Source organism: Salvelinus alpinus, chromosome 5, assembly GCF_045679555.1.
Source record: "Salvelinus alpinus chromosome 5, SLU_Salpinus.1, whole genome shotgun sequence".
In the NCBI taxonomy this organism is placed as follows: domain Eukaryota; kingdom Metazoa; phylum Chordata; class Actinopteri; order Salmoniformes; family Salmonidae; genus Salvelinus; species Salvelinus alpinus.
In genome coordinates, this window is record NC_092090.1 from 94,321,811 (window position 1) to 94,348,108 (window position 26,298).

Below are 26,298 nucleotides of genomic sequence, written 5' to 3' on the forward strand. Positions count from 1 at the left end.
CATAATGATGGGTCTGTTCTACTAAAACCTGGACCATAATGATTGGTCTATTCTACTAAAACCTGGACCATAATAATGGGTCTATTCTACTAAAACCTGGACCATAATGATGGGTCTATTCTACTAAAACCTGGACCATAATGATGGGTCTATTCTACTAAAACCTGGACCATAATGATGGGTCTATTCTACTAAAACCTGGACCATAATGATGGGTCTGTTCTACTAAAACCTGGACCATAATGATGGGTCTGTTCTACTAAAACCTGGACCATAATGATTGGTCTATTCTACTAAAACCTGGACCATAATAATGGGTCTATTCTACTAAAACCTGGACCATAATAATGGGTCTGTTCTACTAAAACCTGGACCATAATGATGGGTCTATTCTACTAAAACCTGGACCATAATGATGGGTCTGTTCTACTAAAACCTGGACCATAATGATGGGTCTGTTCTACTAAAACCTGGACCATAATGATGGGTCTGTTCTACTAAAACCTGGACCATAATGATTGGTCTATTCTACTAAAACCTGGACCATAATAATGGGTCTATTCTACTAAAACCTGGACCATAATGATGGGTCTGTTCTACTAAAACCTGGACCATAATGATGGGTCTATTCTACTAAAACCTGGACCATAATGATGGGTCTGTTCTACTAAAACCTGGACCATAATGATGGGTCTGTTCTACTAAAACCTGGACCATAATGATGGGTCTGTTCTACTAAAACCTGGACCATAATGATTGGTCTATTCTACTAAAACCTGGACCATAATAATGGGTCTATTCTACTAAAACCTGGACCATAATGATGGGTCTGTTCTACTAAAACCTGGACCATAATGATGGGTCTATTCTACTAAAACCTGGACCATAATGATTGGTCTATTCTACTAAAACCTGGACCATAATGATGGGTCTGTTCTACTAAAACCTGGACCATAATGATGGGTCTGTTCTACTAAAACCTGGACCATAATGATGGGTCTGTTCTATTAAAACCTGGACCATAATGAAGGGTCTATTCTACTAAAACCTGGACCATAATAATCTGTCTATTCTATTAAAACCTGGACCATAATAATCTGTCTATTCTATTAAAACCTGGACCATAATAATCTGTCTATTCTACTAAAACCTGGACCATAATGATGGGTCTGTTCTACTAAAACCTGGACCATAATGATGGGTCTGTTCTATTAAAACCTGGACCATAATGATGGGTCTGTTCTACTAAAACCTGTACCATAATAATCTGTCTATTCTACTAAAACCTGGACCATAATGATGGGTCTATTCTACTAAAACCTGGACCATAATAATGGGTCTGTTCTATTAAAACCTGGACCATAATGATGGGTCTGTTCTACTAAAACCTGGACCATAATAATCTGTCTATTCTACTAAAACCTGGACCATAATGATGGGTCTATTCTACTAAAACCTGGACCATAATGATGGGTCTGTTCTATTAAAACCTGGACCATAATGATGGGTCTGTTCTATTAAAACCTGGACCATAATGATGGGTCTATTCTACTAAAACCTGGACCATAATGATTGGTCTATTCTACTAAAACCTGGACCATAATGATGGGTCTGTTCTACTAAAACCTGGACCATAATGATGGGTCTATTCTACTAAAACCTGGACCATAATGATGGGTCTATTCTACTAAAACCTGGACCATAATAATGGGTCTGTTCTATTAAAACCTGGACCATAATGATGGGTCTGTTCTACTAAAACCTGGACCATAATAATCTGTCTATTCTACTAAAACCTGGACCATAATGATGGGTCTATTCTACTAAAACCTGGACCATAATGATGGGTCTGTTCTATTAAAACCTGGACCATAATGATGGGTCTATTCTATTAAAACCTGGACCATAATGATGGGTCTGTTCTATTAAAACCTGGACCATAATGATGGGTCTGTTTTACTAAAACCTGGACCATAATGATGGGTCTGTTCTACTAAAACCTGGACCATAATGATGGGTCTGTTCTACTAAAACCTGGACCATAATGATGGGTCTGTTCTACTAAAACCTGGACCATAATGATGGGTCTATTCTAAACCTGGACCATAATGATGGGTCTGTTCTATTAAAACCTGGACCATAATGATGGGTCTATTCTATTAAAACCTGGACCATAATGATGAGTCTATTCTACTAAAACCTGGACCATAATGATGAGTCTATTCTACTAAAACCTGGACCATAATGATGGGTCTATTCTAAACCTGGACCATAATGATGGGTCTGTTCTATTAAAACCTGGACCATAATGATGGGTCTATTCTATTAAAACCTGGACCATAATGATGAGTCTATTCTACTAAAACCTGGACCATAATAATCTGTCTATTCTACTAAAACCTGGACCATAATGATGGGTCTGTTCTAAACCTGGACCATAATGATGGGTCTGTTCTACTAAAACCTGGACCATAATGATTGGTCTATTCTACTAAAACCTGGACCATAATGATGGGTCTGTTCTACTAAAACCTGGACCATAATAATGGGTCTGTTCTACTAAAACCTGGACCATAATGATGGGTCTGTTCTATTAAAACCTGGACCATAATAATCTGTCTATTCTACTAAAACCTGGACCATAATAATCTGTCTATTCTACTAAAACCTGGACCATAATGATGGGTCTATTCTACTAAAACCTGGACCATAATGATGGGTCTGTTCTACTAAAACCTGGACCATAATGATGGGTCTGTTCTATTAAAACCTGGACCATAATGATGGGTCTGTTCTACTAAAACCTGGACCATAATGATGGGTCTGTTCTACTAAAACCTGGACCATAATAATGGGTCTGTTCTACGGGGAATGAAATTGTGTCATAATGAATTACATGGGCAATGGAATTGTGTCATAATAAAATGAATGTGCTTGATTATGAGGGGATTAACCAATATTAATAAAACAGATTAAACGGGTAAGAAAAAAAATAGACCATAAAAAGCAGACTTGTTGAGTGCAGTGATTTACACACATGTTTCTTTATTCAAAGCAGCGCAGGACAAGCAGCATCTGTATTCCATTAAGGGAATGTTACTATGTAAGAGATCCAGAGGTTGACTTAGTGCAGTTTAAGGTTTTCTAACAACAGTCACACCTACTGTAAACATTGGTATGATAAAACGTTAACAATTAAATTCAGATTCCATTTCTATTGGCCCTAAAAATCAGTCCATAAATTAGAGATGATCCGTTGTCTCTTTTGGATTAAGAGCCGAGATGAAAGCACATTGTAGTGGAGAGCATTGGCAGAGCCATCCATGGTTTCGTCAGCAATAAAATGGAACGCATAGAAGCATGTAAGGAACATAACTGCAGTTTTTAACATACATTATTAAAGTCTTGGGTAGTTTGAAGGACTCCTCAATTGTAATACTGTAGGAACTCATGATATTTCTGGATTGAGCTGGTTGCATGGAAGTCTATTCCCTGGAGCTTCACGTCTGTTTTCTTCGGATTACTCTCATTTTAGGTCAAGAAGTATTTTCACATTTTCAGCTCAAATAAATGATGAGCTGATCCTTTCTATTTTTAATCTCTCGTGAATTCTGCAGATGTCCCAAGAAAGTGCTACAGAGGGGGGTGCGGACAGCTCTGTACATCACAGGGCTGAGCTTCTTCCCTGCCATCCAGGACCTCTATATCGAGTGATGTCAGAGAAAGGCCTGAAAAATGTCCAAATGTCCAAAGACTCCAGCCACCCGAGCTATACACTGAGTGTACAAAACAATAAGAATACCTTCCTAATATTCAGGTGCACCCATCTTTTGCCCTCAGAACAGCCTCAATTAGTCGGGGCATGGACTCTACGAGGTTTTGAAAGCGTTCCACAGGGATGCTGACCTATGTTGACTCCAATGCTTCCCACAGTTGGTTCAAGTTGTCTGGATGTCCTTTGGGTGGTGGACCATTCTTGATACACATGGGAAACTGTTGAGCGTGAAAAACCCAGCAGCATTGCAGTTCTTGACTTAAACCGGGGGGGGGCTACTGCCATACCCCGTTCAAAAGCACTTTTGTCTTGCCCATTCACCCTCTGAATGGCACACATTACACAATCCATGTCTCAATTGTCTCAAGGCTTAAAAATCCTTCCTTTATCTCCCCTTCATCTACACTGATTGAAGTGGATTTAACAAGTGACAACAACAAGGGATCATAGCTTTCACCTGGATTCACCTGATCAGTGTATGTCATGGAAAGAGGTGCCTGGTTTCACCTGGTCACTGTGTCATGGAAAGAGATGTCCTGGATTCACCTGGTCAGTGTGTCATGGAAAGAGGTGCCTGGATTCACCTGGTCAGTGTGTCATGGAAAGAGGTGCCTGGATTCACCTGGTCAGTCTGTATCATGGAAAGAGGTGTCCTGGATTCACCTGGTCAGTCTGTGTCATGGAAATCAGTGCCTGGAATCACCTGGTCAGTCCATGTCATGGAAAGAGGTGCCTGGATTCACCTGGTCAATGTGTCATGGAAAGAGGTGTCCTGGATTCACCTGGTCAGTCCATGTTATGGAAATAGATGTCCTTAAAGCTACCATATAGCAAACAGACCCGGAGCATCGGCTCTCCACCGAGACAGCTTCTACCCCCAAGCCGTGACTGCTAAATAGCCATAAATGAATGAAATGGTTACCTGGACTGTTTGCATTGACCCTATCTTGCATGGACTCTATGCACACTCACAAGACTATACAGTGCATTCGGAAAGACCGCTTTACTTTTTCAACATTTTGTTACGTTACTGCTTTATTCTAAAATTAATTAAATTACATTTTGTTTACATCAATCTACACACAATGCGCAGACCAGCTGGCTGGAGTGTTTACGGACATATTCAATCTCTCCCTATCCCAGGTTGCTGTCCCCACTTGCTTCAAGATGTCCACCATTGTTCCTGTACCCAAGAAAGCAAAGGTAACTGAACTAAATGACTATCGGCCTGTAGCACTCACTTCTGTCACCATGAAGTGCTTTGAGAGGCTAGTTAAGGATCATATCACCTCCACCTTACCTGACACCCTAGACCTACTTCAATTTTTTAATCTTACCTCATTTGCACACACTGTATATAGACTTTTCTATTGTGTTATTGACTGTACGTTTGTTTATTCCATGTGTTACTCTGTGTTGTTGTTTGTGTCGCACTGCTTTGCTTTATCTTGGCGAGGTCGTAGTTGTAAATGAGAACTTGTTCTCAACTGGCATACCTGGTTAAATAAAGGGTACATGTAAAAAAAAAAAATGTTTAATTGCTTACCGCCCCAATAGATTCACAGATGTTGCAATCGCCAATGCACTGCCGCCCCCAGGTGGTGAAGGTAGGAAACAACACCTCCACTTCGCTGATCCTCAACATAGGGGCCCCACAAGGGTGCGTGCTCAGCCACCTCCTGTACTCCCTGTTCACCCATGACTGAGTGGCTACGCACACCTCCAACTCAATCATCAAGTTTGCAGACGACACAACAGTAGTAGGCCTGATTACCAACAATGACGAGACAGCCTACAGGGAGGAGGTGAGGGCCCTGGGAGTGTGGTGCCAGGAAAATAACCTCTCACTCAATGTCGACAAAACAAAGGAGCTGATCGTGGACTTCAGGAAACAGCAGAGGGAGCACACCCTTATCCTCATCGACGGGACCGCAGTGGAGCAGGTGGAAAGCTTCAAGTTCCTTGGCATACACATCACTGACAATCTGTAATGGTCCACCCACACAGACAGTGTGGTGAAGGAGGTGCAACAGCGCCTTCTGGCTGTGGTAGCTACTAACAATGGTGGCTGTGGTAGCTACTAACAATGGAGGACATCTTGAAGAGGCACAATAGCGCCTCCTCAACCTCAGGAGGTTGAAGAAATTTGGCTTGGCACCTAAAACCCTCACAAACGTTTACAGATGCACAATTGAGAGCTTTCTGTCGGGCTGTATCACCGCCTGATACGGAAACTGCACCGCCCACAACCACAGGGCTCTCCAGAGGGTGGTGCGGTCTGCCCAACGCATCACTGGGGTCATATTACCTGCCCTCCAGGACACCTACAGCACCCGATGTCACAGGAAGGCCAAAAAGATCATCAAGGACAACAAACACTGAAGCCACTGCTTGTTCACCTCGCTATCATCCAGAAGGTGAGGTCAGTACAGGTGCATCAAAGCTGGGACCGAGACTGACAAACAGCTTCTATCTCAAGGCCATCAGACTGTTAAATAGCCATCACTAGGCGGCTTCCACTCTGTTACGTAACAATGCACCTTAGTCTGCTGCCCCGTACACATAGACTTGAAATCACTGGCCACTTTAATAATGGAACACTAGTCACTTGCATAATGTTTACATATTTTTGCTTTACTCATCTCATATGTATATGCTATATTCTATTCTACTGTATTTAGTCTATGCCACTCCGACATTGCTCATCTGAGTCAGTATAGCAATGTATGTTATTGATCTGTCAGTTTCCCTAGCTAATTCCCTACTTTTCACACTGATGCGGGATTAACAGCTCTACAGACTACACTGTCATGGTGCACAGTCAGTACACAACACAATATTGATGATGATGATGAATGGATACATATATGTTTGAATGCCCAGACATGTTCACATAATCTCAGACATAAAATACTGCAGTTTAAAATCTCTACAGGATCGGTGTCCCCCCCCTCCCGCGGGACGGTTGAGCTAACGTGCGCTAATGTGATTAGCATGACATTGTAAGTAACAAGAACATTTCCCAGGACATAGACATATCTGATATGGGCAAAAAGATTACATTCTTGTTACAGTTTTTTACAATCGCTAGGACCTATTTCTCAATACTTAGGTCACTTTTTCAAAACTTTTCACACAGTTCTCCTAGCCAACTTTCAGCTTGGCACAGCAGTTCATTTCACGTTCAAAATGCGCTGAAACTACCAAAACACTTCATACACGTCTCAAATCAACTCATTATTCCATAACACGAGCAAAGGTTGTCACTCAACAAGCACACGTTGTCACTCATAAAACAATGACCTAAACAACACTAACAACAGGTAGCATTACACAATGTTTTCTTTACAAAACAAGAATGACACCTCTCTACTGTTTAGAATTCACTGTGGTATATGTTACAGGAATTAATCAGACATGATGCAATATGCTTCAATATGTTTTATGTCATTTTTTGGCATTGAGTGATTCCAAAATACAATAATTTGTACATACACCATCTACAGATACAGTAGCAATACTAGTCAACCCTATCTTATGCATTTGGCCACAGGTTCTCATCCACGTCACATCTTATGTCATCTTGGACAATACACCTAGGAAAGAATCTTTTGGCGTGCCTGGTCCATCCCTGGCAGTCTTCTGCAGAAATGTCCAGGCATCCAGCGTTCATTGCGTCCAGGAGGGACATTTGATCATGTGGATGGTGGTCATAAACCTTCTACCTCCATGAGGAAAATAATTCCTCTATGGGGTTGAGGAATGGAGAGTAAGGAAGGAGGAAAAGTGACACACCATCCTGGGATGGGCTGCAAACCACTCTGTGACTGCACAGGAGTGGTGAAATGCCACATTGTCCCATACAATTACAAACGTTGGCCGATTTCGCCTCACTGCAACCCTTTCCTCACCTGGCACGACCCTTCCATAGAGGTCATCCAGGAATGAAATGAGAAGCTCGGTGTTGTATGGCCCAATTAGCGGTTTGTGTAACAGCAATCCATTAGAGGATATTGCTGCACACATTGTGATGTTGGCACCCCTCTGGCCCGGGACATCCACTGTGGCTCTTTTTCCAATCACATTCCTTCCTCGGCTCAGTGTTTTGGCCAAGTTGAAACCAGCCTCATCCACAAAGATGAATATGTGGGGTGTTTGCCTGGCTTCTGTCTCCATGACTCTCTCTCTAGTTAGGCTATTCCGGTAGTTTACATTATACCTTAAAACATGCCATTGTGTGTCTCTGCCCTGTTTGGTTTTGTTCAAAACCAGTTCTGTATTTTATAGTCCTCTTACCTGGACATATTGGTTCCTGAGTTGCTTGACTCGTTCAGAGTTCCTCTCAAAGGGGACAGTGTACAACTGCTTCACCCTGACTTGATGTTGTTTCAGGACTCTAGAAATATTTTTTATGCTTACCGTACATTGTCTGCCAACACTCGTCCCGAATTTCTGTGAGTTTTATGCCATTGTTTCTGATGACCATATCAACGATTGCAGTTTCCTGCACAGCAGTGAAAATCCTACCTCTCCCGCCTGTAGGAGGTAACCGTTGGGTCCTAAGCAGAAATACAAAAACAATTACAATTACACACAAGTAGGTTTAGAGGCTTTGCTCAATTTACTTCTGTAATGTTTCAGTCAGATGCCCTTGCAGAATGCACATCTTACCTGTTGTTTTGCCGGAAATTTCTCAGAATAGATGCCACTGTTGAGCGTTGCAGATTTGTCTGCACTCTCAGACCAGCCTCTCTCATTGATAGCCCAGGATTTATTACATGATCAATTATAGTAGGCCTAATCAAGAGCTGTAGTCTCAGATGAGATCTTCCTCTCAGTCTTCTTCCACCACGCGTACGTACTCCTCTCCCTCTCTCTCTCCCTCTCCCACTCCCAGCCACTCTTCTTACTCTGTCAGCCACTTCTCTCTCTCTGGCTGGGTCCATGTTTACATTACAGTACAGCATTATTCCTAAAATGTCCCCTTTTGTATAGATGGTCATGTAATTGAAAGACTAACACCTGGGTAGGTGTTCAGCTACAATGGGAATCAGCTGTGGTTGGTCTAATTGTTTTGATAGTTTTTCATTTTTAAGATTTGTAATATAAATGTATGTCTTATTCAATTTTGTGTTATGTTAGGTTTTGAACTTAAGTTTAACAGTTTTGAAAAGAGTATGTAAACATGTGCAAATTGGCCTGTAGGTACATAGAGTTTTGGTGGTGGTTGTGTCTGAGTGAGAAAATAATTCACGAAATTTGAAAGATGTAGTCATTGAATGCATTTTGTGCCAAAGCAATGAAAATGATCCAAAGTTTAGCCCACATAGACTGCTGTTGTGCTCACTGTGTGAAGAGTTTTGAAAAAGTGACCTAAGTATTGAGAAATGGGTCCTAGCGATTGTAAAAATAAAAAAATAAAAATCTAACTGCACTGTCTAATGTACAGTAGCTATTACAGTGAAAGAATACAATGCTATTGTTTGAGGAGAGTGCACATGTACTTGAAAATGTATCAATAAACCAATTAGCCACATTTGTGCAGACTTGATACAACATTTTGAACAGTAATGCAATGGTTAATTGGATCAGTCTAAAACTTTGCACATACACTGCTGCCATCTAGTGGCCATAATCTAAATTGCGCCTGAACTGCAATAATACATGGTGGCCTTTCTCTTGCATTTCAAAGATGATGAAAATAAGAAAAATTCAAACGCATGTTTTTTTCTTTGGATTATCTTTTATCAGATCTAATGTGTTATATTCTCCTACCTCAATTTCGCATTTACACAAACTTCAAAGTGTTTCCTTTCAAATGGTATCAAGCACTCGCAAATATATAGTTTTTTTCATGGCACACAAGACACCTGTGTAATTTGTGCCTGTCTCAGTGGACTAATCCATTGAGGAAGAAGCAGGGATGCCACGGTCCAAGAATATGGGGATTGTGACTCCGATGCACAAGGCACGTCTCTCCAGAATGCGCTCTCTCCTGCCATTTCGTGGGTATTCAGTGTTTCATAACTTCATTGTGTGCATTATTTGTTGTGTCAATTCCCCATTACTTACATCACCAGTAGAAGCCTACATTTACCGTTAATACCCATCCTTTATTATCTGCAATATTTGTTTGGTTATGGTAATTTACCACATACTACATAATACTACATAATGGTACTACTCCATACCACTGCTACATACTACTACTACAACATAATACTACTACATACTATTAGATACTACTACATAATACTACTACATACTACTGCATACTACCACATACTACTACTACATACTAGTAGATACTACTACAACATACTATTAGATAATACTACTACACACTACTACACACTACTACATACTATTTCATAATACTACTACAACACACCTCTACTACATACTACTACATACTATTACATAATACTACTACATACTATTAGATACTATGACATAATGCTATTACACACTACTACATAATAAACTCAGCAAAAAAAGAAACTTCCATTTTTCAGGACCCTGTCTTTCAAAGATCATTTGTAAAAATCCAAATAACTTCACAGATCTTCATTGTAAAGGGTTTAAACACTGTTTCCCATGCTTTTTCAATGAACCATCAACAATGAATGAACATGCACCTGTGGAACAGTCGTTAAGACACTAACAGCTTACAGACGGTAGGCAATTAAGGTCACAGTTATGAAAACGTAGGACACTAAAGAGGCCTTTCTACTGACTCTAAAAAAAACAAAAGAAAGATGCCCAGGGTCCCTGCTCATCTGCGTGAACGTGCCTTAGACATGCTGCAAGGAGGCATGAAGACTGCAGATGTGGCCAGGGCAAGAAATTACAACGTCCGTACTGTGAGACGCCTAAGACAGCGCTACAGGGAGACAGGATGGACAGCTGACCGTCCTCGCAGTGGCAGACCACGTGTAACAACACCTGCACAGGATCTTGTTATGTTCATACAAATATTTACACATGTTAAGTTTGCTGAAAATAAACACAGTTGACAGTGAGAGGACGTTTCTTTTTTTGCTGAGTTTACTACTACTACATATTACTACATAATACTACTACGTGCTATTAGATACTAATACTACACACTAATGCATACTACTACACACTACTACATACTACTAAATACTACTACATAATACTACTACATACTATTACATGCTGTACTACTACATAGTCCTACTACTACATAATAGTACACACTACTACATGCTACTACATAATACTACATACTACTACTACAGTACATACTACATAATTCTATGCTTTAATTGAAGCCTTCATAAACACTTTATAAGGCATAACTTCTTCAGAAATCATAAGCATGTCATGCTGTATGAAGGGTGGCAAAGCACCCTGTGTAATGATATCACCTTTTATGCAGTATGGCTTTGCTTTTTTATAACAACATCATGTGAAGCACTTATGTAGTGCTCATAAAGACTTCATGAATGACATATACAGCCTTTTTAAATTGTAGTTCATTCAAGTATGACCAGTCTTTTGCTATTTCCCCTCAGAAGGGGTAGCATGGGAACAGTACTTGAACAATTAATAATGTTACTGTGAGTTACAAAAATACTCTTAGGTCATTGCTACAAAAAATACTCTTAGGTCATTGCTACAAAAATACTCGTAGGTCATTGTTACAGACATACTCTAATGTCATTGTTATGGAAATACTCTTATGTCATTGTTACAGAAATACTCTCAGGTCATTGCTACGAAAATACTCGTAGGTCATTGTTACAGAAATACTCTAATGTCATTGTTATGGAAATACTCTTATGTCATTGTTACAGAAATACTCTCAGGTCATTGCTACGAAAATAATCTCAGGTCATTGTTACAGAAATACTCTGAGCACAATGAAAATCAGATTCCCTCACAGCCTCACCAAGAACAGTGTGTCTCTGAACATGCTGCATAATTGATACATATTCTAAAATACACCAGTAGCGAGCGCAAGGCAGCTATTTAAAAATGTGTGTGTGTCATATGCTTAGTGACAGCAATTCAAAGTAAATTATGTTATATTATTGTATATTATTGAATAATGTAATCATCTGAATCTGGACATTTCTAAATGGCTACTGGCAGCACAACCTGACTAGAATTATTCATTCATCATTTATTAATTAACTAACACATTATTACAGTCACAAAATGTACTGTAGTGTCCTGCAGTTTGAGCTAAACCAGGGTCAAAATCACACTGTTTCATTGGAGATCATTCAACCATCATAAAGGGTTTGGTTTATCATCAGTGTTTATCAGCATATAAACTTCAATTACCAGGAAAAGCCAATACACATTATTTCATCACTCTAATGGCAAAGCCTTTTTACTGAATGTCTGAACATCTTGCTGGGTTTTGGGGATACATGTCTGCTCCTATCTTTAGCTAGCGTCCCAGATCTCCTCTTCCAGAAGACAGCATTTGCATACTCCCTGTCTTGGATTTAAATGCATACAGGATTTGGTGTAAGGCGCGGCGCATCGGAATGAAGGGAGTTTCTACTGTTGTTAAATTCAAGCGATAAAGTGGTCAAGTGCACAATTTGGAAGAAGGGTGGAGAATTAGGTCACAGATGCAGTGGAAATGAGAGTAGATTGTGTATCCCTGCATGAACAGCTAACTGGCCCGTCTGGCCCAGGGCGTGGACGAACGCCATTGATTTGTAGCATTGATATTATTGGTAACACCCAGCGGGGGAGAAACCAGGTCAAAAGAGGAATGTTGGGATGCGATGTGGCGTGACATTGCAGATTCACAAAATAATCTCCCAGCTGTTGATTAAAATCAAATGTAACCTCTATGTCTACTATTCAATGGCATTTGGGGATGTGAAATCATGCTCCCTTCTCTGCTGGAGTGCCCTTTTGATCTCATTCAAGAAAGTAGCTGCTGCAATCTGTTAATGGACATGCGTGTGATGTGCACCTGGCTCCATAGTTGGATAGAGGGCGCACTTGGCCCAAACGCCTGTTTTTCGCATGGGCAGCGCCATTGAGGGCTTTCACCGTTTTGAAGTAGTAATCTGGATGGGACTTTCTATGGGTTAAGGAAGGATCAAAGGGCAAACATTCCATAACTCCAGGTGGCAGTAAATCAACAACCTTGGCTTTATACCTGTTCAGACCGCAGGTATAAAGCCAGATTTGATTTGAAGATCCATCCTGGCATGTCAACAAAGCTATATGAAAAGAAAATCTATATATTTTTGCAACCCAATAGAAACAAGTGAAGTTACAGTGCACGACAACAAACTGTAGGGTGATGCTCAAGTGTCATTCATCACAGGGATGTCAAAAGACTCATCCACAGGGATGTCAAAAGACTCATCACAGGGATGTCAAAAGACTCATCCAAAGGGATGTCAAAAGACTCATCCAAAGGGAATTCAAATAAACATCTCATAACAAACATCCAGAGTAATAAACAGTCAGATTTTCCCAAGCCATCAATAGGTTAAGAAATTATCCAACGGAGGCAGTTCCTGCTGTGATTCTTGTTCTGTTCTTCTCTTTCACAGAAGGAGCAGTCAAGAGAAGGACTAGGTGAGACTCAAGCAGCTTCAAATGTGTCAACAGAAAAGTGTGTGTGTGTGGTGGTGGTGGGGGGGTTCTTCTATACTTGTGGGGACATGAAATCTCCAAAAGTCCCCACAAGGATAGTAGAACAAAGAAAATGTCTCCCTTGTACGAACATTTCCCACATTCCCCATGAGGACAAAGGTTATTTTAAGCTTAATGGTTAGGGTTAGAATTAGGGTTAGGGTAAGAGGTTTAGGAGTTAGGTTAGGGTATGGGTATGGGTATGGGTTAAGGAAAATAGGATTTGGAATGGAAATAAATGTTAGGTTCCCACGAGGATAGAAGAACAAAATGTGTTCGTGTCAAACCACCATTTTCTTTCACTGACTATTTGTGGAGGCAATTTTGTGAAATAGTCCACGTCAACCAGTCATTTTATTCTTAGCAGTCAGAAGGGGAGTCATTATTCAAAGATTTGCAGTAGGCCACAGACAAAATATATGATGACAAAATATATATAACGACATCAAAGGAACATCAAAAGGAACACGGCAAAAAAACATCATCTTCACAAAAGAGGGAACTTAAAAGCTGTGGCAATGTCTTCATTGATTTCTGTGGAATGCAGCAGTTACCATAGCACAGTGCAAATAAAACGGTAACATATTAGCTAGATAACGACTACCTGTTTGAACTTCATTGAAATCAATCACATTTTTTATTCCAAATATCTATCATTAGCAATGTTCTCTGGACATTGAGTATTATTTTCTGTTTTAAATCAAACATGAACATTTTAGCAACAAAAACTTTCCCAAAATCAGACAAAATATCAACACAGAACATTGTCAGAATGTCCTTGGTGGTGAACTTGTTATTGCAGTAAGCCTAGGCCTGAGATGACATGCTAACTAAATGTACTATTAGTATATGCGGTTTCCAATACACACAACTGGGGAAATTCATCAGGTTCAAAACAGGAGCGACAACACAACTAAAAGGCTGACATGTGCAGTACATCATATCAAATGAAGAGGGTGATAGTGTTTTCCACACATTATTTTGGTTGACTTATATCAGGGTTTCCCAAAACCCATCGGAACCTCAAAGGGTGCACGTTTTGGTTTTCGCCCTAGCTCTAACCAGCTGATTCAAATAATCAGCTAATCATCAAGCTTCGATCATTTGAATCAGATGTGTCGTGCACCTCTTGGGGTCCCGAGGACCAAGTTTGGGAAACGCTGGGGATATTCTTCTGTGCAATAATGATAGTGTCCATCTGGCATATTTCTTTGTCGTAGAGAAAAAGCAGAGAGACATGGATACTGAAAGAGGAAAATGTCCTGATATCCAGACAGGGGAAAGAAAGAAACACCTAGACACTCACAGCTGATCTTCATCACCTTCCAGCAGTGGAGGTTGCTGAGGGGAGGACGGCTCATAATAATGGCCGGAACGGAGTAAATGGAACGGCATCAAACACCTGGAAACCAATGTGTTTGTTGTATTCGATACCATTCCACTGATTCCGCTCCAGTCATTACCACAAGCCCGTTCTCCCCAAATAAGGTGCCACCAAACACTAGCAACCTGCAAACAACTCACATGAATTGAAGTTAAAAACACTGTAGTCTATGGACTGGTTGATACAGACACCACAACACAACAATCACAATAACATGACTCTGTGTGCCAAGAGCAGGCTTAAAAAATACAACTAAAAAAAAAGGTTATTTTTCTACAAACATCATGTCACTTCATCAAAAACATCCTTCATTACTACATCTTTTGGTTCTCCAAATCATCCAATAAGGATGTAGAAAAAAATATATGGATATCGTCGAAACCATCCCATGAAATTGTCCTTCGGATGTCAAAGTTGCAACCTTACATTTTCAGGAAGTTCTAGCAAGGTCTCTCCACTCCAGTCTGGTTGCACTTGTGCTATTGGGTCCTTTGGTGAACGTGTCTTGCTGCTGAGTGGACAGAAAGCCCAAGGCCCGTGTTCACAAAGCATCGCAGAGTAGAAGTGCTGATATAGGATCAGGTTCCTCCTGTCATGCTTTCTCATCTAAAAGGCAAAACTGATTCTAGATCAGCACTCCTACTCTGAGATGCTTAATGACTACGGGCCCTGGACACACAGGACTTTTAGTTGGTACAAGTGTTGATGTTCTTGCCGTCGGCAGCGTCCTCCACTAGGGAGAGGTGGTAGTCGGTGGACAGGGTGAAGTGGGAGACGCAGCCCACCAGACCTCCACTGTACTGCCGGTTAGTGTGCAGAGCAATCTCCTTCATCCCCCCTAGGCAGAGCAGAGACAGGCATTAAAGTTCTAATCCTACTCATCTTCATCATAATTACAATATGACATTTCTGACCATGACTACCCTTATCATCACCATCATAACCATTATCAACACCATCACCCAAATTGCCATCACTATCATCACGATCATTTTCTTTGTCATCATCATCGTCATCACCATCATAACCATTATCATCACAGTCATAACCATTATCATCACAGTCATAACTATTATCATCACAGTCATAACTATTATCATTGCTGTTATTGCTATCTTAACCATCATCATATCATGATCAACACAGGTTGTACTAGCTTACATTTAGTCTTCCAACCATCAGACAGACAGTGGAACCGCCAGACAGACAGACATTGGAACTGAGGAACCACCAGACAGACAGACAGACTGACAGACGGACAGACAGACAGACATTGGAACTGAGGAACCGCCAGACAGACAGACATTGGAACTGAGGAACCGCCAGACAGACATTGCAACTGATGAACCGCCAGACAGATAGACAGACAGACATTGGAACTGATGAACCACCATCAGACAGATGACAGACAGACAGACATTGGACCTGAGGAACCACCAGACAGACATTGGAACGGAGGATGCAATGAGAATCCAGGAGACTATCCATGGAAGGGAAAGGGAAAGGGGAATACCTAGTCAGTTGTACAACTGAATGCATTCAACTGAAATCTGTCTTCCGCATTTAACATAACCCCTCTAAATCAGAGAGTTGCGGGAGGCTGCCTTAAATCGACATCCACGTCATCGGCGCCAGGGAAACAGTAGGTTAACTGCCTTGCTCATAGGCAGAACGACAGATTTTTACCTTGTCAGCTCGGGGATTCGATATAGCAACATTTGGGTTACTGGCCCAACGCTCCTACCCGCCAGGCTACCTGCCACGGCTGCACCTACTTCACTGCCCAGTCACTTTTAACGGGGACTAACGATGATTTAGTGTAAACTACACAATAGTTTCTTAAAAATACGATGACATTGCACTTTGGATGAAATCTTAATCAGCGGCAATAGAGAATGGAGTTAGTGGAACTGTCAGCCGGGAGGCACAGAACTTTCAGAGGTGGAGTGACGCGATGTGCAACCCCAGGAATAATATAGGTGACTACATAGCTGTGGTGGTGACATACCGACATACAAGACCCCGTTGACGTTCAGCTGTCTCATCTTCCCAGGTGACCTGCCAGTCTGGGCCCCATAGTCATCCACTGTCAGCTTCCCAGTCTGGCCATCCCTGAAGAACACACAACAACAGGAAGGACGCGCAACAGAATGACACACAGCGAGAGAGGGGGGGGGGAGAGATGAATGGATGAGAGTTCCAGATAGGAAGAGTGTAATTACTTCTTTCATTTTTCTAATCCCCCCTGACACTCATATAATGGATGTTAGCTCAATAAAATGGAGCTAAGCAGGTCATGAGAGAATCAATCCACTTGGACCCCAAATCTGGATGTATTCTACATAGAGGAAGGGCTGTACATTGATGGGGTCTTGGTGTACAATACATGTACATTTACTGTCATTCCTGTCATTTACTGTCATTTCTCAGGTCTTTTTTGTGGCCCATGATGCCGCTGTACACTGGCCTAGAGACTACATTGAGATACGCACATACATCAAGGCAGAGAAACACACACACACACACACATACATACACACACAGTTTTATGTCTATTTCCCAGACTTGTCTAAAGAAGTCCAATTGAAGCAATGAGACAGACCTCCAAATTCTTCCCAAATGTCTTAGACACTGCCTGATTCCATATGCACAAAATGTTTCAACGGAATACAAGATCAAATGGGAGATTAATCTACAATGTCATACAAGTTTGCCACCTGCAATAAGACACATTATGTTGTATTCCCAGAAACCCTGGTAGAATGTAAGGCATTTTTCTTATTTTAATTTCCAAGTGAGAAGGCATTGAAAAGCACCTGACAGCCTTTACTCTGTGCCACCTCCCATCGCTGAATGTTCCGTTGACGATCACATTGGCCACACCACTGCCCAGGTTATAGCTACAGACACAGGAAGACAACATTGGAATTAACTACTGCTACAATAATCCCACAGCCAAGAATGAAACAATGCACATACGACAAGGCTCAACTCAAAGGGTTGGTTTCCCAGATACCGATTATGCCTAGTCCTGGACCAACAAAATGGTGTACGGAGTCTACTTTTTAGTCTAAGAGTAGTTTTAAGGCTTAAGCTGGGATTCATCCTTTTCGGGGCTATGTACCTTTTAAAGGCAATGTTCCCGCATTTGTGGAGAATGCATTCACGGTAAATGCTGCATATGTTAATCTCAATCGGAAATTACCTTTAAATGCAAATTGCGCTATATTGCGGATCTAACACGAATCGCAATCAATCCTGGCCTTAATCTGTATCCAGGAAACTGTCCCAAAGATACGGAAAGAAAAGGCTGGGCAATGTTTTTACCAGCCTGGTCCCAGACCTGTTTGTGCTGTCTTACCACAGCATGACCAGAGGAGTTTTTCATTCTGCAGGAAGCGTTAGGGAAAGGGAAGGTGTGGACTAGAGGTCAACCGATTCTGATTTTTCAACGCCAATACCGATTATTGGAGGCCCAAAAAAGCAGATACCAATTAATCGGCCGATTTTTATATATATATTTGTAATAATGACAATTACAACAATAGTGAATGAACACTTATTTTTCCTTCATATAATACATAAATAAAAATACATTTAGTCTCAAATAAATAATGAAACATGTTCAATTTGGTTTAAATAATGCAAAAACACAGTGTTGGAGAAGAAAGTAAAAGTGCAATATGTGCCATGTAAGAAAGCTAACGTTTAAGTTCCTTGCTCAGAACATGAGAACATATGAAAACTGGTGGTTCCTTTTAACATGAGTCTTCAGTATTCCCAGTTAAGACGTTTTAGGTTGTAGTTATTATAGGAATTATAGGACTATTTCTCTCTATACCATTTGTATTTCATATACCTTTGACTATTGGATGTTCTTATAGGCACTATAGTATTGCCATCCTAATCTCTGGGGAGTTGATAGGCTTGAAGTCATAAACAGCGCTGTGCTTCAAGCATTGCGAAGAGCTGCTGGCAAACGCAGGAAAGTACTGTTTGAATGAATGCTTACGAGCCTGCTGCTGCCTACCACCACTCAGTCAGACTGCTCTTTCAATATCAAATCCTAGACTTAATTATAATATAATAAACACACAGAAATATGAGCCTTTGGTCATTAATATGGTCAAATCCTGAAACTATCATTTCGAAAACAAAATGTTTATTCTTTCAGTGAAATACAGAACCGTTCCGTATTTTATCAAACGGGTGGCATCCCTAAGTCTAAATATTGCTGTTACATTGCACAACCTTCAATGTTATGTCATAATTATGTAAAATTCTGGCAAATTAATTACGGTCTTTTTGTTAGGAAGAAATGGTCTTCACACAGTTCGCAACGAGCCAGGCGGCCCAAACTGCTGCATATACCCTGACTCTGCTTGCACAGAACGCAAGAGAAGTGACACAATTTCCCTAGTTAATATTGCCTGCTAACATTAATTTCTTTTAACTAAATATGCAGGTTTAAAAATATATACTTGTGTATTGATTTTAAGAAAGGTATTGATGTTCATGGTTAGGTACATTGGTGCAACGACAGTGCATTTTTCGCGAATGTGCTTGTTAAATCATCACCCGTTTGGCGAAGTAGGCTGTGATTCGATGATGAATTAACAGGCACCGCATTGATTATTTGCAACACAGGACAAGCTAGTTAATCTAGTAATATCATCAACCATGTGTAATTAACTAGTGATTATGTTAAGATTGATTATGTTTTTATAAGATAAGTTTAATGCTAGCTAGCAACTTACCTTGGCTCCTTGCTGCACTCGCGTAACAGGTGATCAGCCGGCCACGCAGTCTCCTTGTGGAGTGCAATGTAATCGGCCATAATCGGCATCCAAAAATGCAGATTACCGATTGTTATGAAAACTTGAAATCGGCCCTAATTAATCGGCCATGCCCGGTCAACCTCTAGTGTGGACTGAAGTGATGTGTAACGTCAGGGGTTCACCATTAGGGAAAGGGAAGGTGTGGACTCGAGTGATGTGTGACGTCAGGGGTTCATCATTAGGGAAAGGGAAGGTGTGGACTCGAGTGATGTGTGACATCAGGGATTCACCATTAGGGAAAAGGGAAGGTGTAGACTCGAGTGATGTGTAACGTCAGGGGTTCATCATTAGGGAAAAGGGAAGGTGTGAACTCGAGTGATGTGTAACGTCAGAGGTTCACCATTAGGGAAAAGGGAAGGTGTGGTCGAGGGGTGTGTGAGGTCAGGGGTTCACCTGAAAATGAGTGCTCCATCCTGCAGTCCTAAAGACAGGAAGTCACTGTTGGGCCTCACTTGGCTGTCGCCTCGCCATAGCAACAGACCATCCTTCGCAGTGCTCTTAAAGCGCATAAACATGTTGGTCCTGACACCCGAAACCCTGGGGTGGGAAACACACAGGATCTGTCAGCACAGAGTGGCACACTCAGCACTTTCCTTAAAATCCCACAAACCCTGAGGGCTTTCTAGTTGACTGGGTTATACTCACATTGGCTGACTGTGTAGTGTACATCATCTGACTAAAGATAATTACAGAAACTATGTCATGCAGTATAACTCAACTACTGCTGAAGTCATAGTATTTCTGTCTGAACCTAATGCTTCAGAAAATACTATTTTAGTGGTAGTGTTTTCTCTAAAGCACACGTACACGCACGCACGCACGCACGCACGCACACACACACACACGTAGACAAACCTTTTCAGGATTTCACGATTGTCGTATGTGAGGTAGCTGCGGCCAATGAATTGTGGAATCTCAATGGCCTCTGTGACAGCTGAAAAGAAAATAACATTTACACAATGTGGCCACTAGATGTCCTCCTAAGCATGGTACTAACTGAGGGGAACCGGGACACAGACAATGCTGCACAGGATAATGAACTGGGGTGTATTCATTAGTGCACACTGTAGCAAAATATTTTGCAACTGAACACGTTTTTCAACGAATTTGAGAGTTTCTGATTTACAAATTCATGAGTTCCTTCCTGGTTTTTGCCTGTTTGTTCTGTGTGGTTCCTAGTAAATATACCCTAGGTAAACAAAAAAAGTGTACAAACAGCATTATTAAAGTCTGATATGGTAGATGAACAGAGGTAGCCTAGTATTTACGAACATAATGGTGATTGAAAACTTACTGTTTAAACAGTAATTCCCACATTCTGCACAGCGAAAGCATAAAACAGATAAGATAACGGCTTAGGAGAGATTATGTTGTTCAAATATATTACATACATTAAAATGTACATTTAAATGCAAAATATTTTCCACCAAAATGTTGAAAATCTACCTTGTCATACGGAATGTAGCCTACAGAGTATAACTTGTGAAAAACGTGGACGTGGGAACAATTTATTTTCCGTCTCTCACCCTTCTGGCAGTGCCGGCCATCGTAGCCGAGAGAGCAGTCACACTCGTAGCCATCCCATTTGGGCCTGCAGGTGCCGCCGTTGGCACAGGGACTCTGCACACATGGGTGGGCTGCGTTCTCCACATTCACCCCCAGAGCAAAGTCCTTGGTCAGTGGGATGCTGCGGTCATTCAGAACCAGCTGACACAACAAGTAGAGGGGAGGGTGGGGGGGCAGGTAGATGAGGAGAACGTTAAATGAACAATCATTGTATTGTTTCCTTCTCCTATACGAACAAATTAATGAATGAAGTACTGAATGAATTAACAAACAAATGAATAAATTAATGAATTGAGTTGACCATTGTAAAATATATGTCAACTTGCCACAGTACACACATTAACAACAATCGAGGAGAAATATACACAAAAGTCAAAATACTGTGCAGATGGGCCATCCCAACACTTTAACATGTATTTGAAAACCCAAATCAGTTGTGTTTGTGGGATATCTGGCTCTTTATCTGGCTCTTCATCTGGCTCTTCATCTGGCTCTTTATCCGACTCTTTATCCGACTCTTTATCCGACTCTTTATCCGACCCTTCGTCTGACCCTTCGTCTGGCTCTTCGTCTGGCCCTTCGTCTGGCCCTTCGTCTGACCCTTCGTCTGGCCCTTCGTCTGGCTCTTCGTCTGGCTCTTCGTCTGGCTCTTCGTCTGACCCTTCGTCTGGCTCTTCGTCTGGCTCTTCATCTGGCTCTTCGTCTGGCCCTTCGTCTGACCCTTCGTCTGGCCCTTCGTCTGACCCTTCGTCTGGCTCTTCGTCTGGCTCTTCGTCTGGCTCTTCGTCTGACCCTTCGTCTGGCTCTTCGTCTGGCTCTTCATCTGGCTCTTCGTCTGGCTCTTCTCTGGCTCTTTATCTGGCTCTTTATCCGACTCTTTATCCGACTCTTTATCCGACTCTTTATCCGACCCTTCGTCTGACCCTTCGTCTGACCCTTCGTCTGGCTCTTCGTCTGGCTCTTCGTCTGGCTCTTCGTCTGGCTCTTCGTCTGGCTCTTCGTCTGGCTCTTCGTCTGGCTCTTCGTCTGGCTCTTCGTCTGACCCTTCGTCTGACCCTTCGTCTGGCTCTTCGTCTGGCCCTTCGTCTGGCTCTTCGTCTGACCCTTCGTCTGGCCCTTCGTCTGGCTCTTCGTCTGGCCCTTCGTCTGACCCTTCGTCTGGCTCTTCGTCTGACCCTTCGTCTGGCCCTTCGTCTGGCTCTTCGTCTGGCTCTTCGTCTGACCCTTCGTCTGACCCTTCGTCTGGCTCTTCGTCTGGCCCTTCGTCTGGCTCTTCGTCTGACCCTTCGTCTGGCCCTTCGTCTGGCTCTTCGTCTGGCCCTTCGTCTGACCCTTCGTCTGGCTCTTCGTCTGACCCTTCGTCTGGCCCTTCATCTGGCTCTTCGTCTGGCTCTTCATCTGGCTCTTTATCCGACTCTTTATCCGACTCTTTATCCGACTCTTTATCCGACCCTTCGTCTGACCCTTCGTCTGACCCTTCGTCTGGCTCTTCGTCTGGCCCTTCGTCTGGCTCTTCGTCTGGCTCTTTATCCGACTCTTTATCCGACTCTTTATCCGACTCTTTATCCGACTCTTTATCCGACCCTTCGTCTGACCCTTCGTCTGACCCTTCGTCTGGCTCTTCGTCTGGCTCTTCGTCTGGCTCTTCGTCTGACCCTTCGTCTGGCTCTTCGTCTGGCTCTTCATCTGGCTCTTCGTCTGGCTCTTCATCTGGCTCTTTATCCGACTCTTTATCCGACTCTTTATCCGACTCTTTATCCGACCCTTCGTCTGACCCTTCGTCTGACCCTTCGTCTGGCTCTTCGTCTGGCTCTTCGTCTGGCTCTTCGTCTGGCTCTTCGTCTGGCTCTTCGTCTGACCCTTCGTCTGACCCTTCGTCTGGCCCTTCGTCTGGCCCTTCGTCTGGCTCTTCGTCTGACCCTTCGTCTGGCCCTTCGTCTGACTCTTCATCTGACTCTTTATCTGACTCTTTATCTGACTCTTCATCTGACTCTTCATCTGACTCTTCATCTGACTCTTCAACTGACTCTTCATCTGACTCATTATTTTCTAGGAACTCTGGGACACATGCAGTAAGAACCTAACAACTGGGCTGCGTTCTGTACGAGAACACATAATGCAACGTTCAATTAAAAACAGAAACAGGTGATGTTCTGAACGACCAGCTGAAAAAAAAACGGGGAGGGGTTGGGTTGTGGCTTTGGGAACGCTGTCGGGAATAGCCCCTGCCCTTTAAATACGTTCACTCACTGCCTCAAGCCACACCCACCAAAACAGAGCAAACGTACCTCAAAGTCAAGAATGTTCAAGAAACGTGTCGTTCAGTACAAGACGTTACACAATGTAGCAAAGATGTAATCGAACTGAACGGACCCCCGGAGAGACTGTGGCACCCTATTCCCCTACATAGCGCACTGTCTTTGACCAGAGCCCTAAGGGCCATTTGGGAAGCAGCCGGTGTGACAGGGCAGGAGGTACGGCTGTTTCAGCCCCTCAACCTGACTCATCTATACAGAAACAGTACCTTCTGGATGGTGCCGCTGAAGGGGCGGAGCACGGCCGCGGCCCTCTTGGTTTTGTCATATTGTGGAACTCCGCCGATGTACAGAGGAGAGCTGCACTTGATCTGAGTGAAGGCTCCCTGGAGGAGGAGGAGTCACAGTACAGTCACAGTACAGTAGAGTCACAGTAGAGTCACCATAGAATAGAGTTACAGTGTAGTAGAATTACAGTAGAGTAGAGTCACAGTAGAGTAGAGTTACAGTAGAGTAGAGTCACAGTAGAGTAGAGTCACAGTAGAGTAGAGTTACAGTAAAGTCACAGTGGAGTAGAGTCACAGTAGAGTAGAGTCACAGTAAAGTCACAGTGTAGTAGAATTACAGTAGAGTAGAGTCACAGTAGAGTAGAGTTACAGTAGAGTAGAGTCACAGTAGAGTAGAGTTACAGTAAAGTCACAGTGGAGTAGAGTCACAGTAGAGTAGAGTCACAGTAGAGTCACCATATTCACAGTAGAGTCACAGTAGAGTAGAGTCACAGTAGAGTTACAGTATTCACAGTAGAGGAGAGTCACAGTAGAGTGAAGTCACGGTAGAATTGTTCCTTACCATGCCTCCTGACCTAGGTAAACACTGTGCCCTAGAGTTTTTACCTGGTCAGGTTACATGGTCAAGTGTAGGGATGTTGTGGTGAACATATTACAGGCAGTTATGAGAAATGTAAAATTCAGTAAAAATTGGACAAGAAAAACGCAGTAAAATTCCACGTGAGCATTGAGTCACGGTAATCTCCTTTTATGCACTCTGGACACAGTGGCAGAATAAATTCAACCACACATTTGTTTCATTACAAAACCGGAGAGCAACATCTGTCCGGTGAAGTCAACAAAACATATGGCATGTAACAAACAGTTACATGACCTACAGCATGGTCAAGCAAGGTAATGTTTCCCTACATTTTCGGACAACTAAACAACTATTGATTTAGAACCACAGAGAGTTACCACAAGTCGCAAAGAAAACAGGAGCTGCCTCCACTATTCCAGCACTATTTCAACATCATCTAATCTCCTCTGCTTAGTCTAATACAGTGACAACTAAAAGATACCAAAAACGATTTAGTCCAATCAATGTAAGCTAAATATGATGTGGCTGTCCATGGTATTGATTTCTGTGTGTGTTTGTGTGTGTGTGTGCATGTATGTGTGAAAACATGTGGATTTACTCTACTTGCCAATGCCATCCTCCTCTTTCATGTTGCCTAAACAGTATATGACTATTTCATACAGTACACGCTATTATTTGTTGTTGTCCTAGGTTACCTGGCTAAAATACTTGCTCGCTAGCTTAACTTCATGGGCAACGGCGCGCCAGGCCAGCTAGTTAACATTAGCATACTAAGTCTAGCTACATGTTGAACTTCCATCCTCTCAGGCCAGGGGCAAAACAATGTACGAATGTATGGTTGGATCAGATTCGCCGTTATAATCATTGGCCAGTACGGAGAATTAAGTACAACCACAAGTTCAAATCCCTATCGCCAAATGTAATGGCTAATTTAGGAAAGGGACGATTTTAGCTAGCTAGCCACCGGAGGACAACAACACAATGAGATGCAACAATTCAAAAAGAAATCTGTCAATAATGACGTGATGCTCATGATGTGATTGGTCTGAAGACAAATCCAAACTGGCTTCCCTTGACACTTTTTTTGTGTGCACCAGGACCAATCACAGCTGAGCTCACTCAGTTTAGCTGAACGCTGATTGGCTATTATTTTATATATTTCTTTATCAAGGGAGGCCAAATGCTCGCTGGCTTTCCTTCCATTCAATGCTATGGGCGGCAACAATGTTTTTGTGACTTTCTCAACTCATCGATAGCCTATAGTCGCATCATGCAGCCCATATATGTCTTGATTTCTAAGACATTCTAAGGTTTGTATCATTCACAACTAACGTTGCCAAAGAACTCTAAATCCAGAGTATAGGATCTGTTTCAAATGATCACTTACTAAACGTGTTCATGTTAATTAACGGTCAATTCATGTTAATTAACGGTCAATTACCGTGAGACAGACAGTCTTTTGCGTGACAATAACCGGCTGACAAAATGTTTTCTGGAAATCCCAATCGAACAATTCCCAGAATCAGGATAGAAAAGGAAGGACATCTGTAATTCTCCGACCAGGATTTCTGGAAAACCTGGGAATTTGGGGAAAGTTATTGGAAATGTCAAATCCTAGTCCAGTCCTGTACCTCAGCTATGCCCTCCATGGGCCTCTGGTTGTCCACCTGCAGGATGCCACTCTTGGCTGTACGAGACACCCGCAGCTCATGCCATGCGCCTATACTGACCTGCTCCTCACTCCTACACACACATGCGCACACACGCACACAGAGACACACATACGCATGTACATAAACAGACATAGACACACAATGACACACAGACACAGACACACACAGACAGGAAAAGCATGGGTCAAACAGTCATCATTTCCTATACATATGAACAAAGAGTTGCCAGCACAAGTCTACAAACACTACAAAACAGTCGTAACAAAGTCATATCTTGTAAACATAGATCTTTCAATGAAGC

At 42.1% G+C, this 26,298-nt stretch overlaps 1 protein-coding gene across 1 annotated transcript in view; it reads right to left on the reverse strand.

Moving 5' to 3' along the window:
* Nucleotides 1–13,736: 13,736 nt before the first annotated feature.
* LOC139577256 (pikachurin) overlaps nucleotides 13,737–26,298 on the reverse strand; it is a 40,120-nt gene continuing 27,558 nt past the window's right edge. Inside the window, exons 16-24 of the mRNA XM_071404243.1 lie at nucleotides 25,956–26,067; nucleotides 23,727–23,843; nucleotides 21,163–21,343; nucleotides 20,931–20,954; nucleotides 20,492–20,570; nucleotides 20,030–20,173; nucleotides 17,615–17,698; nucleotides 16,807–16,910; nucleotides 13,737–15,636 (exon numbers count right to left, since the gene is read on the reverse strand). Of these exons, the coding sequence (XP_071260344.1) occupies nucleotides 15,485–15,636; nucleotides 16,807–16,910; nucleotides 17,615–17,698; nucleotides 20,030–20,173; nucleotides 20,492–20,570; nucleotides 20,931–20,954; nucleotides 21,163–21,343; nucleotides 23,727–23,843; nucleotides 25,956–26,067 (997 nt within the window). The 3' untranslated portion in view covers nucleotides 13,737–15,484. The remainder of the gene's footprint in view (nucleotides 15,637–16,806; nucleotides 16,911–17,614; nucleotides 17,699–20,029; nucleotides 20,174–20,491; nucleotides 20,571–20,930; nucleotides 20,955–21,162; nucleotides 21,344–23,726; nucleotides 23,844–25,955; nucleotides 26,068–26,298) is intronic.